The sequence below is a fragment of the Canis lupus genome, chromosome 27, assembly GCF_048164855.1.
Source record: "Canis lupus baileyi chromosome 27, mCanLup2.hap1, whole genome shotgun sequence".
NCBI lineage: Eukaryota > Metazoa > Chordata > Mammalia > Carnivora > Canidae > Canis > Canis lupus.
Window position 1 is genome coordinate 40,788,540 of NC_132864.1, and position 20,672 is coordinate 40,809,211.

The following is a 20,672-nucleotide window of genomic DNA, read 5'->3' on the forward strand; positions in this document are numbered from 1 at the left end:
AGTGCATCTCTACAGATCAAGGATCAGAATTTGAAAGTTAGCAGCAGCAGTAGTTCAAGCTGTCAAATAACAGGAAGAGCTACGTCTTCCTGTTATAGTGACAATAAGGGGACAGCCACTAACAGGAAGGGTTTGGCCCTATCCATGTTGAGGAATGGCAATTGGAAGAGAAGCCACCACCGACCAAGAAGAATGAGTGCTAAACAAAGTGTGCAATATTTTTCCCTTGAAAGATAAGAAAAGATATTAAATTCTGGACTCACTTTTTCACATAGTGGTATAAGTTCATCCTCAAAAAGGTCTCGGGGAAGTTTTCCAATAAAAATTTCACAGCCTCTTTCTGGGGGTGCAGCATCCCAGCCCGGTGGAGGGCCGCCATATTTTCTTTGTCCATTTTCCTGCAAATTCCAGGTGGATTGTATGAGGCAGAGAAGAAAACAATAAAACCTTTAGTTCAAGTTCCTCAATTATTTTCATGATCATGATAAGGAACCTATTTATCATTGGCAGGTAATAGTGAACTGGTCAGAGGATAAAATCAAGTTCTCCTTTATGGGGATTTTATTTTATTTTATTTTATTTATTTTATTTTATTTTTTATGGGGATTTTAATACCATGCTCCATGCTTCAGCAACTTGCTTGTGAGAAGTGTTGTGAAAACACATAAAGTGCTGGACAGATTAATTACTGTCATTCAAACTCACCAAAGCCTGATTATCAGAGGCTCTGACTGTGCTGTGAATCCAGGGCCCTGCTGTAACATGGAGTCTCTGTGGGGCGTCAGTAAGGGCTCTGGAGCTGGGCTGCCTGGCTCCATGACTCACTAGCTTTGGGGCTTTGGGCAAATGACTTAATTTCTTAGACCCTCAGTATTATCATAATCAAAGAGGAGATAGTATTGGCTTTTTGATTAAAGGAGATGATACATCAAATATGCATGGCACTGTTCTAGGCATGTGATATGCAGTCAATAGTTCTAGTTCTCTTCTTGGCCCCCTGGATTTGGGCTGTCTCATGTGCCAAGCAAGGCCATGTGAGCCCCTAAATAGAAACATTGTGAAGATGAACATCTGAAGAAGTGGACTGGCTCCTGTTAGGGGTAGCCAGTGAGGGACTTGAAATTAAATTTGTTTGCTTTTCTATGTGTATTCTTAAAAGTCATACGTTAGTTGTTTAAAGACATTGTTTTATATGATAGTTTGTTTAAAATCAAAGATAGAGCAGCTTCCAGTTTCACTGTTAAATCTTTATATACAGCAACTTGGGACTTTTTCAATTATTTTAGAAGTATTAGCACAAAGGCTTTTGGTTCACAGTGTAAATTATGTCACAACTGGAGAGTTGTGATCATTTTTTTATTCCTAATTTATATCATATTGCTTTAAACTAAAAAAAAGGTGTCAGAAAGGTATTCGACCTCAATTATTTTTTTTTGCCTCCAAACAACTGGGTGTTTACTTATTTCACTAAATATTTTAATATTTGCCTCAAGAGCTCTTGCATTTTTTCTTCCCCCTATATTCTTGCGGAATCATCTAGCAGCAACGATAACTTTTGTACCACTGAGAAATAAAATGTTTTATTCTTCCAGGGGAAGAAAAATGTCTTAAGGATTCAATGAGATCTATCTCAACCAAGAATTTTCTGAAAAACATGAAGTTGATATTTTCAAAGATATATTAAAAGTTCTAGTTACTTATTTTCTCACCAAAACCTGTATGACATTTACCACTCGCCAGACACTGCTGTCACTGTTCAACGGATTAAAGACTACTGCTGTTCTCACTTTACAGAAAACCCTGAAGCCCAAAGGGATTAAGTAATTTGCTGAGGTCACGTAGTTGGGAAGAGGCAAAGCCAGGATTTGAACCCAGGCAGTCTGGTTTCAGAGACCATCAGTTTAATCCCCACATCTGCCTTGTTATATGGAAGCCTAATTGTTTATAACAGATCCATACCTTTACATACTCATTCAGGAAAAAAAAAAAAAAAAAGATCATGCCATTAAATTGCATGCAACTCTCTGCTGCATTTAAAATCCTTTCCAATTTCCAATCATTCTATTACACACGTTTTGGAAGGACATAGTTGATGTCCGTTGCTTATCAGGGGGTATATTTCTATTGCCAAACTAAAAATCCACCTGCTTTGTCTGACCCTGACCATTTTGTTGATGACGACCCCTCTGAGGCCATTTCTGTATGCTAAATGTCTAGAGGTCTAGAAATCTACTCAATGGATCACTGGAATAAATGTGTATAAATTTGGTAGTATTTTTATTCTTCAGTTTGAAAAAAACAAATTTTCATCCCATAATACTAAAGCAGCTATTCCAGAATTTCTGATTTGACAGGCTTTGTCTGATAGTTTCAAAGTAAATAGGCAACCAACAGACTGACCTTTTGAATTTTCCCTTCAACTTTCTTTCTTGGTAAAATTGCTAAAAATATCACCGAACTCTTTTGTGCGCATCCCGTTAATAGGAGGATCTTCTGCTTATGAGCCAAGAAGATTGGGCAGGAAAGCTTATTAATTGTCTTTCTGTGGTTTCTATAAACACTTGACAAAAATTCCCCAAGGGTATTTTTTTGGGATTACAGAGTCTGGCTGGTTCAGAGACGCCCTGAAGTCCACTCACGGGGGAAATCTGCTCTACGAACCGCCCACTGGGCTTGGAATGCACCAGTGGTGGCAGCCCAGGCCAATTTAAGACAGTGCTGGGCGTTAGTCATGGAATTAGAATAGCTGTCCATTACTCAGAAAGGACAGTTGGGAGCTGGAGTGCTAGTATTTCTGGCCCTGTTTTTATAGTTGAGGAGTTTAAAATAGATAAAGCCCAGTTATAATGGTTCTTTCCCCTCCTGGCTGATGTCCTTCTCGTGGGATGCATTCCCCTAGTAGCACACATGTATTAATAGCTCAGAGAGGAAGAATATAGGTTTTTGTTTCTCGTGAGAGAATGTTCGTTAAACTTTGGGAACTTTTATTTTTCTAATCAAAGACTTGGAAACCATTTACTCCCTCTCCTGGCACATAAATAGATAGAAACTTTCAACTATGTAAATTAAACATTGCGGTCGTAATTCTAACTATAAATCCAGTGGGTGTAAGTCACATACTGGATCCTACGCCTACCTAGTAACTCAGTTTATATATCAAGAGTATTTGAAAGTCCCTCTGGCACAGATATTTTAAGCCATTCACTATGGGATCATAGAGTCTTTAAGAAATGATGTACACCATCTTCTTGATGATGAATCAAACCACCCAAACTTCCATAAATGATTGTAAGCAATAAATCTTAGCATGAGACCAAATGGACTGAGTTCATTTTGGCCACCGGGCATCTGACCTTTTTATACATCCAGGGAATCTGAGCCAAATCGCATTTTTCTACAAGAGTTAAAAAAGGCCAAATACTTGCTATTCCAGCTTCTTTTGCAGCTCGGATAGTGATGGTTGCAATAAAGTAAAATTGAGTGCTGGTGCAGAAATCATAACGGTGCAAACTTCAGTGTTGAGCACCCCATGATACATTTTCTTATCATTCCTGATTTGCAATGTGGTTTCCTAAAAACCTTCAAAACCCTCCTGAACACTTACTCTTAAATCTAATTCTCCAAATTAAAGTTTCCACAAACATTCAATGAACTCCTTTTCTGCATAATCGGCCAGAGTGGACTTCTGTTACTTACATGTAATAGTAACAGCAGCGAAAACAAACAAACAAACAAAAACCCCAAAAATCCACAACAGTTAATTCTAATTGACTCAGGGCCTTTTGATGTATTAACTCATTCAATCTCCTCAACAAAGCTGTGGGGATGATACTATTCATTTTATAGATGAGGAATCCAAGGCATAGACTGAGTCCAAAGTCACTCAAACTGTAAGTAACAAAGACAAAATCTGAATCCCAAGCCTACGCTTGTATTAATACTTTTCTTTGGTTCATATATTAACCCAGTACGCTCATTTTGCAGATAAGGAAACTGAGACCAGAGATATCATGTGACTTGCCTGCAGTCACACTGGTTTAATTTGTTGCATGACACTAGACTGAAGGTCCTCTGATTCCCAGTGCGGTGAATTTCCTGGCGCACGTGCCATCCAAAGTCATGGTGGCATTTTTCTCAGGCTTATGAGTCTCATAATTCTTTGTGTTGTGCTGTGCCTACTTTTTACTTTCTCCAAACATGGAGACCACATGGTTTGTTGTCTCCTCTAAGTGAGCCCATCTATAACCTGGGAGGAGATTAATTAATAAACCCCTATACAGTCTGGTTCTCTTAAGTTTCCTGAGCAGTAATTTCCATTCCTTGAATGACTCTTCGGAAATTATCTGTAATCCACTTTGTGGTTCTCTTTGGTCCTTTGTTTTTTCTTGCCAAGGGGAAGAAGTTGTGTACATTCCCTTCTTAAACTGCTTTCAGATGCTCTGTTGCCATTTTCCAACCAGCTATGTTTCTATTTATTTCTGTTCCTCTTAGCTCGGGTGCTGGACAATCCACTTGTGCTCGGTGGCATCTGTCGCCTTTGCAAGCATGGCGAGCACCAGGGCCATGCCCAGGACATTGGTTCTGTGGCCAGACTCTTGGAGACTGTTTTCAACAGCCAATGTCTGTGTATTGAGAATGTGTGTCAGGACTGTGTCTTTTGAAGTTTGTGACTTAATACCATGTTTTCCCAGTTATTGATTTGTGAGATTGGATAAAGTTCTTTATTAGACATTATTTCTATTCCCCCTATATACCACCTATAGATCTCATGTGTCATAGACTTCAGGGCAAATCTAAGAGTACTTAGATGAACCAAAAGGGTCCTCTTAGATGTGATTTTACCGTTGGTCTGCTAAGAAACGTTTTGTCCCATGAGGCCAACAGACAGTGCTCTGGGGAACACTCATTTTGTTAATTCTGAAGATAATGATCTATCTTGCGTATTATTCATTCACCTTCACATCATAAGATCAGTGACCTCAGGTTGGCCACCTCTATTTTAGGCTGGGAAATTTTAAAAAACAGAGTTTCTCTAACTTATATGCTGTGGAATTTGACCTTACCCTTACTAGCTCTATTTTTTACAGCACTTACAAAGCATAGCCAATAGGCATGTTAGGTATTATTTTTCTAAAAATAGGAGGAACAATAATAATCGTGGTATAAAGGCTGAGTAAATAGGATGTTAAAATTTATAGAGATGTGAGACTACATCTGGAAACTAGGAAGGAAAAGCTAAAGCATGAACATAATAGGTAAATATAAATTTAGGTTTATCCTGATATAGTTTAGTGTTTCTGAAAGTACAGTGTGTGAGATATTAGGTGGTTTATAGGCCATTGGTTTATCTTAATAGGTACGCATTTTATTGTACATTAGAAAACATGTAACTACCATATAAAACCTGTGGCTTTTCCACTTCTGTAAGCGAGAAAAAGTTTACCTTTAGAATTAACTTGAATAGAAATAGCTGATTTAATGGATTCTGAATCGTATTATTGGTGGCATGTGTTTATAGCAAAAATCACAAAGAAAAATGCATGTAGATTTGGCTCTTGACAATTATTTGTTTCACTCTCCACAGAGCCCTTACATTTGATCTTAAGGAAAGAAATGTTCAATGTGGTTCTTCCATGAAAATGACTTTCAGCAAATTAAGAATCATGTTCTCATTTCACTTTGGAAAGCTGACAACTGAAACCCTATTCCCTAGCAAAATATTCCTAATAGCATCTCAGGTTGTTCACTGTCTTATGGAGGCAGAACTAATTTATGATATCAGATGATGCATTTAATAATCTGTAATACGTGCCCTTTCCCTTAAAGCATTATGTGCTGCAAACTACTCTTTCGGAATTCAGTATCTCACTATTTGAAGTATTCAAAAGCAAACAGCCTTAAGTGTAGCTTATCTTTCGTAAAGCTTTTCATAATACTCGTTTTTGACCAATGAATGGGAATATTAGATTCAAGGGTATCCTGACACAAAATTCAAAATCAGAAACACTTTTTGGAGTGTGCCTGTTTTTACAAAAGAGGAAGAGTGAAATGCCAACTCACTTCTAAGACCCTGCATTCCCATTTTGCAATGAAGTCCACCTTACGAGGAACCGCACAGCACCTACTTGCATGAGACCAGATTTGCCGTGTTCACGCTCCCTTTTGGCTCTGCGTGTGTGTGTGTGTTGACACACTCCTGCAGTGTTCAGGGCCTCTCCATTCCATCCCAGAAATAACTGGGTGAAAGCTTTGGTGACTCCTTTATCCATTTGGGACTTTTACCTTTCAGCGCATGTAATTTATTCAAGAGGCCCATCCAACTTTTTATTATAGATAAAATTTGCCTTTTTGAGTTGAGTAATGTAATAGTAGATGGAAATCTGGTTAAATTATATAAAGTTGTCCACATACAAATGAAGACATTTGCCCCCGTGCAGAAGAAGAACGTTGGTTTGGGTGATTGCCCTCCTGTCCTGTCCTACTGTCCTATGTTCTCAACATAGGCCCAGAAGAATTCTACCTAATGCACTTGTTTTTTTTAGCATGAGAGGATTTTATGCAGTGATTATTCTCCTAACCAAATCCCCCATGAGTTTTAGGTTCTGACAAGCTGAGGGATTTGGCAAGGTGCTTAGCCTTTCCTGACTTTAAAGTCTTGGTTTATAGAGGGACGGGGCTGACCGGGTTATAATAGCAAAGGTCTCAATGTAAGGGGGTCAGACGCTTGTGAAAGGGAGGCTGCCCTTCCCCCCACAGTTGATGGCAGGAAGATGTTCAGAGACCGTTTCATGAGTTAGTCAAAAAGGACCCTTAAAAAGGGAATGTTGTAGGGATTTTAAAAATCAATGTGTTCTCCGGTTGCATAGGTCTGCTTGACACCTGTTCTATTACTAATTGACTTTCTTTGCACTGATTTCCTTTCTTAAAGATATCTATATCTATATAAAATATAAATCATTCTTATAAGCACAGTATCAGGATCCTTTCCCACGCCTGGAAGGTGACTATAAAAACAATTGCAAAGCGAGAAATCGTGACCGCCTTCCAGCTAGGCTTGTTGCCTCCTAAAACCTCTAAGCCCGTGTCCCGTTCTCTGTGTTTAAGAAGCTGGGCAGGGGCTGGGGAGGTGTTCAAGACCTTCCTCCCACAACTAACTTTTTCTTATCACAAGTTTTGAAAGAGAATCCAAAATGCTGTTGATCCTTGAACAACACATATTTGAACTCTACAGGCCCATTTACGTGCATTTTTTTGTTTTTTGTTTTTTTAACAGAGCTGTAAAAATATTTTCTCTTAGGATTTTCTTAGCGTCTCTCTGGCTTTATTATAGGAAGGCAGGATATATAATACAACATACTAACTGTGTGCTAATCAGCTGTGCTTGTTATCAGTGAGGCTTCTGGTCGGCAGTGGGCTAATAGTGATTCTGGTTTTGGGGGGGTCAAAAGTTAACAGGCAGAGTTTTGAACTGTGGGGGCTGGGTCGGCACCCCAACCCCCACTGTTCAAGGGTCAGCCATAGAATAATTCTTACTCTGAGATTCAAAGTGATTTAATGTGATGCCATTGTCCCGTTCAGCATCCTCTCTACTCTCTCTCTCTCTCTCTTGCACCTCTGACACGATGTTAAAAAGAAGCACAACTGCTGAAATCCTGTGCAAATCTCACGATTGGGTAGCATTGCGATCCGACTGTTTTTGTCCTCGCCTATGTTAGCTAGCTAGCTTTGAATCCCATGGGAGGGTTTTAGGTTCTGAAGAGGAAGAGTCACTTATATTTGGTTCATTACTAAAAAGACTTATTTGGATAATGCTTAATACTTATTTTGATCAGTATTAAATAGCAATTTCAGAAATGCTGACTTTGCCTGCAAGCAAACTCCACAGCCCCCGAGAGCTGTCCTTGCTTCTATATGCCTGAGTCATGAAGCTCCCACCTATTTTTAAATGGAAAACCCTGCGTGCTTCTCGTTGAGGGGAAAATGCTCTCAGAGTGTGCAAACATTTTGAACCTTCCACGGAAGAGCTCATCTATAACCAATTCTCTACTAGGCTGTTTGAGGAGAAATAGCTTCGGGAATACATTTCTATTTCTTGGGATCCTGAATTTCCAGTCACCTGTCAGGCCCACAGGCCTACATTTTCCACAAAAAGGGTCACAGAGCTGTTCCTTCATTTGGAGTCTTCCACGCCATGCTTTGGCATTCCAAGCTAGTAGAAGCAAAGGCTTCTTAGGAGTTTTAAAGCTGGTCTGTGGGTGGCTGGGCTGATAAGCTGAGGGAAACACGTGTCTGTGATGACCTACAGGCCCCATCCTGTTCTCATGCTTAGTCTACCTATTTAAAGAATTAATGTCAACACACTTGGTGAATGACTGAAGTCCTTCGCTAGCAGGGACGTGAGCAGGTGCTATCAGGCAATGGAAGTAAAAGTAGGACTTGGGAAGCTATATTTTACCATGAAGTCAAACTCCTATTTCTGCTCCTAGGATTTTTGTGCGGTGGATGGAAAAGAATGTCGATGCCACAGTGTTCTTTCATCTGCTTCTCACTGTGCTCATCTAGATGAAGCCGGTTGTAAACACTGGGACGCTAAGTGGTGTATTTTCATTGCATTATTCATAAGAAACAAATTGCAGCTTGAGAACTCCCCAAGTAAAATGATTGAAGCCCTTTGTACAAAACCAGAGAGATGAAGGGAGTTAATCTGGGGCACCCCTAGGAGAAGGGTGGTATCCTAATTCCATGCATATGGATCTAGCACTATCCTTTCTGCCTTATGACTTGCACATATTTGTTGAGGAGATAAGCAAACTCTAATTAAAATCTGTGGTCGTATTGAAATTCCACATAAGAGAACATGCACAGCAAGCAGAGTTTGAGGGGTGGGAATTAAGCTGTATTTTGTTTCTCGCTGAGGGAACCGTTCCCTGGATCCCAGCCTCAAGGCTGATTAATAGAAGAAGGGGGAGGATGGAGCCCACTCATTTCTCTTATTTATCTGGTGGAATCTCACTGGGTCTTCAAAATTAAGATATACTAATGTCTTTACTACTCAAAAATGCTGTGCACCTTAGAAATAATTCTGTTACGCGTACCGTCCAGGTGGCCGCCTCTGCTACGGACACTGTTTTGTCTCTGACTCCTTAGAGGGTTCATTTTTTGTGCTCGTCCTCCAAGTGCCAGCATCAGTGTCCTCTTGCTTGAAAAGGGTCACCTGCTTTCTCTGTCACACCACCCGATTTATGATACTCATGGCACTGACCATGAGCTGGGATTTTTGGGGTTCCTTTACTAGATTATTTTCTGCCTCCCCTTGAGGACAATCTTCATGAAGGCAGGAACCGTGTCCCTCTTTGTGGAGTCAGCGGAGGGCTGAGTGAATGAGGTCTCAGGCTTGAGCTGCAGGAGCGGTTGGAACCAAGAGGGCATACCTGCTTCTAGAAGGGAGTTTAAACCCTCATTCATGCTGTGGGGACTTTGCATTAGAAACTGTGGATTAGCTTCTCAAACAAAGTACTAGCGTAAGCCCTAGAGTCGAGGTCAGCAAACTTTTTTCTGTGAAGGGCCAGGTAGTTGATATTTTTGGCTTGTTAAAAGACAACTCTTTGAAAAAGAGAAAAATTACTTGTAGCCTGCAGTCAACAAAAACCTGCAGTGGCCAAATTGGAGTCCTGGCTCCCTTGGTTGGCCTCCGGCTTGTGACTACTAACCCTGGGGCTTGTTTTCTGACTGCGGAATGAACAGGTTGGACGATATCAATATTAAGCAAATGTCAAATCATTACAAAGATTTGAAAGACCAGCCTTTCAAAGACCAGGGACCTGTCCTGTACCTTCAGTAATGAGGTTTTCTCCATGAAAGTTTCCCAATTTTTTGACTGCCGACTGAATGCCACTTAAGAACAGTTTCCACTTCATGAGATGTTTTTTCCCTTATAATAAAAATAGTCCATACTCATTATAGAAAGTTTGGGAAAAAAGAGCATCAAGCAAGAAAAAACACTCTAATCAGTAATTATGTTTTATTATTTTCCAGTAGTTTTACTGTGTGTAAAGAATTTCTCAGAATATTATCTAGAAGCTATATACAGTTTTACATTCCCATTTTTAGGTGAACATTCTTGTTTGGATGTCTCTCTATGTCTTTCTTTGAAATTCTAGTTCTACGTGTCTATATAATTGAGAAATAGGAAGGTGACCCTATTTTATGTGACGAATAATATTTTATTGGACCTTTAGGATATATCTAATGTTTGACATTATAAATTCCATTCTGATAGGCATCCTTATGTCTAAATATTTGTCTCCACTCATTAGGTCAGGGCATGGTCAGTTTTATGGTTCCATACAGAAAGGGGGCACTCACAGCTGTATTGCTCACTTAATGGGTCTTATGTCACCATTTTTAATTTTGGATAAACTCACTTTCATCCCAACTACTTTGTATGCATTTTAAGGCAGATGCTACATCTTATACTTCTATAATCCCAAGGCTTTCCACTAACACATTGTCTTCAATAAGAGGGACTAAAGAAACAAAACAGAAAAATAAAAAATCCTTTATGCATACTAAAGACAACGGGACTGTCATACTTCATAAAACTTTGTGTCATAGTGATTTTTAGAAAATTATCAGGGTAATGGGACAACAATGCTAATACACACCAGATTTTAAATTATTTAGAAATAATATGTAAGTATGGTAAATACATGATACATATGATAAATATTTTAAAATAACGTGACAAAGTATCCTACTTTTAAAAATATTTGGACTACTTGAGGGTGATCTTTATTAAATATATTTCTAGTTTTAGTTTTACTAGAATTAAAATTGATGTAAACTCATCACACTTTGGGTGGGAAGTTTTTTGAAAATGCTCATCTATGAAAATGTGTTTTTCTGGCATTAAGGAGAAAATTCCAGATGGAATGATCATCATAGGTCAGAGCCTATGACCCACATCATTAACGCATTCTTGGAGAAAGGATTAGCATAATCTGATTTTTTCTCTTTGACTCTCAAAACTATATTTGTTTTAGGAAACCTGGCAAGTTCAGTTAAGAATGAAAAAGTTGGGGGAAAAAAGCACCACACACAATTCCATTGTCTGGAGACAAAGACTGTTGACAAAGTAATATCGCAGCATACTTCCTTCCAAAATATGGCTATGTGGCGCTGATGCAAGTATGAAGCTGAAGGTTTAACTTGTCAACATTACACACTTTTTATCATTATTTATTGAGTGTCGACTAAACACAGGGTATGGCATTAACTTGCTTTTATTCTCCAAGGTACTTCGGAAAATTTCCAGCTATCAATATCCAAAGATGTACTTGGTGGTATATATATATATTTTAAATAATTCAAACCCTCACAGGCACCAAGTGTTGCATCAGTTGGCATATAAAACTGGCTCACGTTATTAAGTAACCTGCAAAATTCTATTTTTGACGGCTGTATTTGTCCTGCTAGTGATAAGAGAGCACAAATGAGTTACTCTCTGGTTTTCGAATTCTTGTTTTGCAAGTATTCATGTTCAATCTCAGAGGCTGTGAAGATCCAACAAAAATAGATCCTTCAAAACCTAATTAAAAAAAAAAAAACCTAATTTAGCAAATACCATAAAATTTTAAATGGTCTTTTTATGGGTATGCTCCCTGAATTGTCTTAAGATGTTTCTTTAACTTTTTGTGCAGAGATTTTTTAGTATATGTGCTGCCGAAGCAAGCACTATGCAGAGATTTTTTAAAAAGGAAACCTGATGCTGCCCTCTTTTTTGAAGGCTGATGTATGTATGGAAAAGGCTGAAGAGTCTCCCCTAAATCCCCAAACACTGGGGCTGTACCTCCCATGTGCTCTTCTCTTCGAGCCAGTTAATCCAGGCTGCTGACCAGAGACTAGATTGAGCAGATACCAGGATTGCAACACCATGACTAGTAGAGTGGGGGTAGGACCTTGCCAGTATTCTGGAAATTAAGGGTGAGAGGGATTAAGGTACACGTTGAAGATCATACAACTTGCCTGTGGCAAAGAGCAGGCTAACTCACAGGTCTCCAATTTGAAGTCTTGGGTGACTTCCTGTACTCTGCAGCCGAATCAGGAGGATTTTTTCAATTCATTCAAAATGATTGAGTCGTTTATGTATTTAGATCTTGATTAGAGGCATTAGATCTGGATAGCTAGGTTTTAGAATTCTAGGTTTTACATTATGGAAGAATTTCTGAATTAGTCATTTCCCAATTAGTCATTCTGGTAGCAAAGAAATAGTGCTACTCAAAGTGAATCCTGTTAAAAGTTTAGGCTCACAAAATATTTTTTTGCATGTCCTGTCATGCTAATCTCTAAAATTTCGATCATAAAGATCGTACTTTAATAGCTCTTAGTTTTGTAAATCTTGCTGGAAGTTCTGGCCAGTAGCAGTGTAATTATAGCCTGTAAATCCTGGGCAAGGTACCTAACCTCCTTGTGCCTTGTTTTTCTTATCTGGAAACTGGAGATGATTGGTGTTGTTGTAAGGATTAAATGAATGAATTTATACAAACTAGTTAGAATAGAGGTGCCCACTAAATGTTTACTATTACTTAGTTGCTATTAACTTGTGGTTTCATTATTAACATTTTCTGAATGTAATTGAATATATAAGTTCAAAGTAATATGCAGATCGATCATATATTTTTGGGGCTATTTTATTGGGAAACATTTTTAATTATGAAAGTAAAATAGTCCTATTGGTTTCTCTTCCTCTATAGTGCAAATGTTCTTAACTCCTAGTGTTTGGTTTGTAAGATTATCTCCACTGCTATGTGAGTCTTTAAAAAATATATTATTTGTAAACTTTGTACATAGCTATAATAATATATTACAGTTCTCTGTCCTGCAGAGTTGTTTTTTTTTGTTTTTTTTTTTGTTTTTTTTTTTTAATGATCACTTAATGGCCAAATACTATTTTGTTTGCAATGGGACTTTAAGATGGATGGGACTCTTTTTGGCCTCTGGTTTGGATATGAAACCAAACCCCTGGACCACCAAGCAGGATGAGAAGGTAGCAAGAAGCTGCTATAATTGCTTAACATTCTTCTGAACACCTCCTCCCCGCTCCCTATCCTTGAGTTTAGGAAAGCAATGGAGGAATTTGAGAGGAGTTTTTGGAGTTCATCTAAATGACGAATGGTGGTGAATTGTGGATCCTAATTTCCACCAAGTGAGAGGAATTGTGAGGTGCATCTCAGTTTACCTGAGGCAGCAGAAATAAGGAAATCACTCAGAGAGCTTGATAGGCATTCCCTGTGTTTGGGAACACATTAGGCTGGTGTGGTGTTTCAGTCTTGAAATTCCCAATGGTGAGAGCAATGGGTTCTGCTGCTTTGATGTTGGTGAGAAGGCGGTTGCTTTTTGGCAACTGTTTTACCGGTCAGAGAATGTGTGAGTACTTCTAGGGGACTAGAGTTTGGCCACATGTAGGAGTCACGGGGTTTCTTCTGTCTTCCCCAAGAGGGCTGCTTGGTGTGTCAAAAAGAGCTGTGTAGAAGGAGTCGGAGGCCCAGGGAAGTGGCCGGGCAGAGGAGCGTGGAGCCAGGTGGGAGATGCCCAACAATGGAATTAAGGATGTCTCTGATGAGCCTACCTGCTGGGCCCAGAGAGTCCAGTACTGACTATTGGTCAAGCACACCCTGCCTCCTCTCCTTCGCTTTGATCCCTTCCTTCTACTTGAGCTCTGAGTCAGAAAATATAGTTAGCAGACTGGCATGGAAATTGTGCTTCTGAAAGCATAAAGGACGAAATAGAAATCCCCCTCTACTCTTACATATTTGGAAAAGTAAATAGCTATAACTTTGAAGTTTCTATTATCCTGCACTAGACATATTATTATTTAGTGGAAGATTTTTTATTTTTATTTTATTTTTTTACCTGAATGTTACTAGAAAAGTCATGAGACTTCCCCTGAATTTCATTTGGGGGAAAAGGAAGAGCGTGCTTAGAATAAAATTAAATAGACAATTTACATTGCTTTGTGGTTAATTCTCATCAAGTTCTGCTTGTTGAATGTAATGATTATATATTCATAGCTTACTTAATAATGTTCTTTTATACATTTAGGTTGGTGATCTTGAGTTACTATAAATAATGCCACACTAGATAGGTTTATATGTATCCCTATCATTATATTTCGGACCATTCCAGATTTATTTCCAGAAGGCAAACATCTTTGTATATAAATATTAATAAATTGCTTTTCAAAGGGTTTAAATGCTTTCTACTACCACTGTTTCTGCTTGAGTGTTTCAGACAAAAAGAAAGTAAAAAGAAAAATTCAATTATTTTTGGTAAAATTTCTAACATAATGTTATACTTTGTAACAATCTGACAAAGGATGCTGTATGTTTTATAGTTATCCAAATGAAATTTGTATTTGTCATAGCATATGGGTTTGGTTAAGTTCAAAAAGTATATGTGAAAGACTATAGCTGAGAATGAAAATACTTTGTCTTAACTGTAAAAAGGGGAACAATATTTCTTCAAGTAAGATCGTTAATATGCCTAATACTAGCTTTATTTTTAATGTGTTATAACCTCTCCAAAGGAGACTTCCATAGAAACAGCAAAAATATATGTACAATTCTTAACAACCAATGTCTATGAATAGTCAGTTTTAGGACTTTTTCCTTTTTAAAAATACTGAACATGGAGAGAAATTCTTATGGATCCTAAACTTAGCTGGGTAGGCATTACAAGAAAACATTGGGGAATAGGTAGGGTGATCAAATGGTCATTCCTGGGATCCCACATCTGGAAGTCTTCCTGCTTCTGCAGTAGGGAATCTCTCTGGAAACTAAGGCTAGTTCCAGGATAGTTTGTTCTCTGCTGATTCTTGAAACAGTAGCGTGGTTCTACGCCATAGAACCACTTTGGGTAGTGAATTCCAATTGCCTTCTCATATACCAAAGCAGTCTTTTAAAGCTACGATAGTCTCTATGACTGTGAACATGGATTCTGTTTTCAAATGACCAGTTAAGGTTAAGCTGATAACCCGGAGTAGAAAGAACATCACCTGTAGGGTTACCTACAACACAGAAATGATGTGACTTCTTCCTCCCTCCCCGCCACCCCCCCCTCCCCAGGAAAGAACATCCATTGAGAGTTACACAGCAGACCATTCATATTTTGCATCTTGGGACCAGGAATATTCCCACCATTCAGCGAATTCAGTGGTGGATCTCAGCAGATGTCACAAGAAGTTCCTACCTGGACCAAGCTATATCCTGTGCGCTGGACCAGTGCGCGGAGGGCTGCTTCCTTCTGGGTGCCGCTCAATCCATCCCCGGATTTGTGATTTGATTCCATTGAGAGTGATTATCAGCAAAAAATCAGGTTAATTAGGGTTGCTCACTGAAACCAAATTTAAGATAAATTAAGTAAATTACTGTTGCCACGTCCAAACTTGTCCTTCTCATGAAGGACACCTTCAGGAAACATTCTCTATAAATAAGTTGTTAAGGTTAGAGCAACAAACAGCCACACACAAACACGGCTGGTGAAATGTCCTCATTAAAAAAAGAGGTTTTTTAAAAAAAATATTCAATTTTAGTTGAAATTTAGAAGTAAAAAACGAGCAATACTCCTTCTCCAATTAGAATGCAGATCAGTAAGTCTCAATCCAATTATTTTAGAATGTCACCAAATGCTCAAAAACAAATTAGCTCATGTCAATTAAAAATATGCAGAACGGTCCTTGCAGATGTGGGAAGAGAGCATGGTTACTAAATCAAACCAACTAGGATAAAGTATTAAAATCCCGAGAGACTGAGCTTTATTTATCTACTTAATGTGTCACCTAAAACATTTATCTACTTACTCTCCAAAGATAAAATTTCTAGAACCGACTGTGCTGGCATGAGAGATACAGGGGCCCTCATGCAAACTAGTCTGTATAATAAAGAGGTCACATAGGCTTTAATAAAACAAGAACAATAGATTTTTTTTAAGTGGTGCTAGAAGGGCCTACTAATACCAGGATCATCTATCACTTAGAACACCCAGGAGAGGACAGGAAGCCCTTTGCAAAAAAGAAAAAAAAAAAAAATCTAAGGAACTCTAGATTTGCACATCTCCATGCTTGTGTAGATAAGAAGATGCAGTTTCAGCATTTTATCGGCTGTACTTCTTATTTGGGAACATAGTTTGAACCCTACTGCAAATAGGATAATTGCTTCTAGTGCAGAGGGGCGTATGCTGACCTGCTCCCTGAGTGTGAGGACTCAGGAAGGTTCCGCGCTGAGGCTGAGCTTTCACTCTGCCTACTGTGCTCTGTCAACCAAGCCAGAAGTGTGTTTTACAGTGATTTGAATCACATGCAGATTGAGTGCCTTTCAACATAGGCCCTTTGAAAACTTTCTGTGCCATGCGCTGAGATTTCCTATACAACTTTTGGGGGCCATTTAAAGATTCTGAATGAATGGGCCATTAATAATATAGAAAACAGGTAAAAAATTGGGTGAAAAGTAAAGCTGAGGTGATCATGTCAATAGAAGATTTAAAGCGTTCTATTAAGGTAATAAATAATAGACAAACAACCATCATCTAGCATTGTCTAGAAAGTAATACTTTCAACAGAATACAGGAAACAAGCGAAGATTTCGGGGAGACTATTCATCAGCTATTATAGGGACAGAACAATTTCATGCTTCACGTACAAGCATGGCCACTCCTGCCCTTGACTGTTCTAATAATTCTTGCCTGCTGCTAAGCCTGGACAATTCCATTTTTACGCATTCATTCTCTCAAGTAGTATTAGTCAGTGCTGTCTGCACGCCAGCTTCTCCTTGTCCCGCCCTAAGCATTGTGTGGTGGAGACAGTCAGCTAAGTCCATTAAGTTAATGTACCAGGTTCAGCTGCTGCCCTTTGCAAAAGGCAGTGATTTTTTATTTTCTAACTTTGTATCTTGCCTAAGACAAATTTTCCTGATGGTGCTGTTTTGATAGACCTGTAGCATCCAGGTTGGGACATGTGGCTTTACTGATACCTTTATAATGTCAAACAATCTTTCTAAGGATGCTACAGGGTAGGGGGTAAAAGGAGACCTGTATTCAGCTTGTAATGCTAACTGGCTGCTTATAGAAATTATAACTAATTTCTGAGTTATAGAAATCTCTATGAAACAATAGAAGTCCTCTTAAAAAGTGAAACTATGAAAGGCATTTGGAAGATTTCCAAAGAAAAGTAGCCTTTTTGCACAAAATGTAACTCTTGCACTTTCCCCAAATGTTGCTAAAATTGTCTTTTCATCAGGACCCTCTCAAACACCCCCTCTCCCCCCGGCCTAGCCCATTACCCCCTCCCCGCACCAGGGCTGGGGCTGGATTTAACCTGCCAAAGCAGGGAGGCCAAGGGTGGCCTGGGGTCTGGTGGTTAGTTCTGTCAGTCATCATGTGTCTTACAGATGTTTGAAGGCAAAGTCTATTGTCTTTTGGCCGAGTTGTGGGTTTATTCTTTGCTGAGCTTCACCTTTTCCAGCAAAAAATAACAGCTCATGGTGAAACGACAAGTTTTATTTGCAAGACCTACCCTTGGTTTTAGTTAATGATTAGTAAAGATAATTGAAAACACTTTTTACGTAGGACAGGTCTTTTGATCGCAGAAACTCACCCTGCCATTTTTGCGGAAATCTCTAGAACCTCTCAACATAATGTCAGGTCATTAGAAATGGAGGTATAGCAGGAAGATTCAGAATTTGCTACAAGAGATACCTGAGCTTCGATGCTCGTTTCTCAAGAACAATCCCCTCTCCCAACATTGACCTAACCTGAAGGATGAACTTGGATCCCAGATAAATATTTTTTTAAGCAAGTTAAACTTCTGTTAAATTTGGTCAATTTGGGAGAGAGATTGTGCAATACATTTTCTAATTTAACATCCCATAATTGTTCAGATCTGAGACCACTGCGTTTTGAAAGACTGGTTCCCAGTGTAACTTATGTAGGCAACAGGATTTATTTTTTTTTTTTAATTTTTTTTTTATTTATTTATGATAGTCACAGAGAGAGAGAGAGAGGCAGAGACATAGGCAGAGGGAGAAGCAGGCTCCATGCACCGGGAGCCTGATGTGGGATTCGATCCTGGGTCTCCAGGATCGCGCCCTGGGCCAAAGGCAGGCGCCAAACCGCTGCGCCACCCAGGGATCCCGGCAACAGGATTTAAAACCTATACAAAAAAAAAAAAAAAAAAAAAAAAAACCTATACAAAGCAGCCATTAGGAACATTGGTGCCCCAGGAGAACACGCGTGAGTGGTTAAGCATATGAACATACTTCTCAGTGAGTATCAGTTATTCTTTAAGAACATATACTGAGTACCTACTACCATTCTAGAATTCTTTGAGACATTGGGGGAATAGCAGAGAACAAAACAAACCCCTCTCCCTGCAAAAAACATGGAGTTTTATAGAGGATGAGAGAGACAATAAGCATGTAAAATACATAGGTGCTAATGATAATTTCCGAGGAGAAAAAAAAAATAAAGAGGAACGTGAAGTGTGTGTGCGGGAGGAGTGAAATGTTAGACAGGTGTGATCCTGATGGGGTGAATTTGGGAAGAGACCTGGTGACGCGAGGGATGTGTCTGGGGGAAACCATTCTAGGCAGAGGGCCTGCAGCCGTGAGGGCCCTGAGGTGGGAGCTTGGTGATGGAACAGGGAGCAGGCCTGTGGGGAGGGCCCAGAGCTGGGTTAGTGAGGTCAGAAGTAGGAGTTATCAGAGAGATAGTGGTGGCCCCGGCCATAAAGAATCTTGCAGGTCATGGTGAGGACTTTGGCTTTTGGCTTTTGCTCTGAGATGTCAAGCCAGAGGATCAACAAGATGTTTAACAAGGTCACTCTGACACTGAAGGGAGTCAGGCAGGGCTGGGACTGAGGTGAGTCATGCAAACGCTCTAGTCATGTGTTCACTATCGACTTTGCTGTTTTGTGCATTTTTATGGTTTTTTTTTTTTTTTTGCATAGATTCTGATTTTTTAAAATGTTGCATGAAAACACCACTTGTCTTGATTCCTGAGTTTCTTGATGCTGCATTGGAGGTAGGGCCTCACTCACCTCTGACCTCACTCTAGTCAGCAGACGGCTCATGAGGTGAAGTAGGGAGACCAGTGAAACCATGGCACCTTCTGGACAAGAAGGAGTAGTGATGAACTGGGGGTGGTGAAAAGCAGGTATTGTGGATAAACTCTACAGATGAATTGGACACATCATGGGATAAAAAGTGAGGAGTTAAGGATGACATCAGTTTTCTGGCCCAGGCAACTAGAAGAATGGAACTGCTGTTAGCTCAGATGGGGAAGAGTCGGAGCTCCACGGTCGGCATGCTGGTTTTGAGATGCCTATTAATAGCCACATGGAGAGCCTGAGTGTACAGTTAGGTCCACGAGCTGGGATTTCCTGGGAGTGTTCCAGGCCGGAGGTACTAGTTGGGAAGCTATCTGCCGAGAGATGATATTTAAGCTATGAAATTGGGTGAGATCATCTATGAGCTGAGTGTAAAAAGTAGGTCCAAGGATTGGGCTTGGGGGGGGTGAGGGCGCACACTCCAACTCTTGGAAGTCAGGGAGACAGAGGAGAATGAGCTGGAATAGTCAGAAAGGCAGGAGGAGAACCGGGTGAAGGAGGTGAATGAAAAGCCAAGTGAAGAAGGGATTTTGAGAACAAATGAGTGATGAGATGAGCATGTCCTATCATGTCAAGTAAGATGAAGCCTGAATAGGGATGCAGACCTTGGAGCTAGACACCTGGATTCCAATCCTCCTTCTGGTTCTTACTGTGTCCCTGGAAAGTTCCTGAACCTCTTGATATCCGTACATCCTCAACTCTGGAAGCAGGAGTATTTCTCCTAGAGCCGTTGTATTATATGAGTAAATACGTTGAGAGAGCTTTGAGAGCATTCCTGGCACAGAGTGAGTGCTAGGTGGGAGGTAGGCCCAGGTATCTATGACTAAAACAAAAGGAGAAAGGGAGACACAGCATAATCACCGAGCACCCCACCTTCTCAGGTTCTGCAGGAAGACATTCCATGGTTTCGGGGAAAAGGACTGTTGCCTGGATGAGAATGGCTGAGTGAAGAAAGTGTGCGTTTTCTTAGGGAAGGGATGCTTTGTTCAAATGGACGCTCATCAGCAAACCTGTTAGGTGAAGATGTTCCCCGCTCCTGTTGCTCTGCCTCCCTTCGCTCTAGGGAGACCCCGAGTCTCCATTTCCTTACCTAGAAAGTGTTAGGACAGTAAGAGTCCCTACTTCATAGAGTTGTTTCAAGGATTAAATATGAAGAGATTTAAAATATTTAAAGTGGTTCCTGGCATTTAATAACTGCCCATTGAGGGTTACCTATTATTTTAATTATTATTAATTATTATTATAAGTAATCTCTAATTCCGAGGGGTAACATTTCAAAATCACTTTCTGGGAAGATGAAGTCTCAAGCACTTAGCATGATCCATTGTCCCTCCAGGACTGGATTCCCTTCTGGTGTTCTCACTCCTTTCCCTGCCCCCTTGGGCCACCAGGTTTTCTTACACTTGCCCACTCTCTACTTGGACTGCTGTTCCCTTCCCTTCCCACATCTAACCTTCACCACCTTGGCCCTGTTATCTTTCCAAATTGGATCAAAATGTCTGCTCTGTGAGCCTTC

At 39.8% G+C, this 20,672-nt stretch overlaps 1 protein-coding gene across 2 annotated transcripts in view; it reads right to left on the minus strand.

The window, feature by feature from the left end:
• Positions 1-20,672, minus strand: part of A1CF (APOBEC1 complementation factor) — an 82,688-nt gene that overhangs the window by 40,697 nt on the left and 21,319 nt on the right. For both annotated transcript variants that reach the window (XM_072803727.1, XM_072803726.1), the window contains exons 2-3: positions 15,247-15,390; positions 264-398 (exon numbers count right to left, since the gene is read on the minus strand). In XM_072803727.1, coding sequence (XP_072659828.1) covers positions 264-398; positions 15,247-15,345 — 234 coding nt within the window. In that variant the 5' untranslated portion in view covers positions 15,346-15,390. The remainder of the gene's footprint in view (positions 1-263; positions 399-15,246; positions 15,391-20,672) is intronic.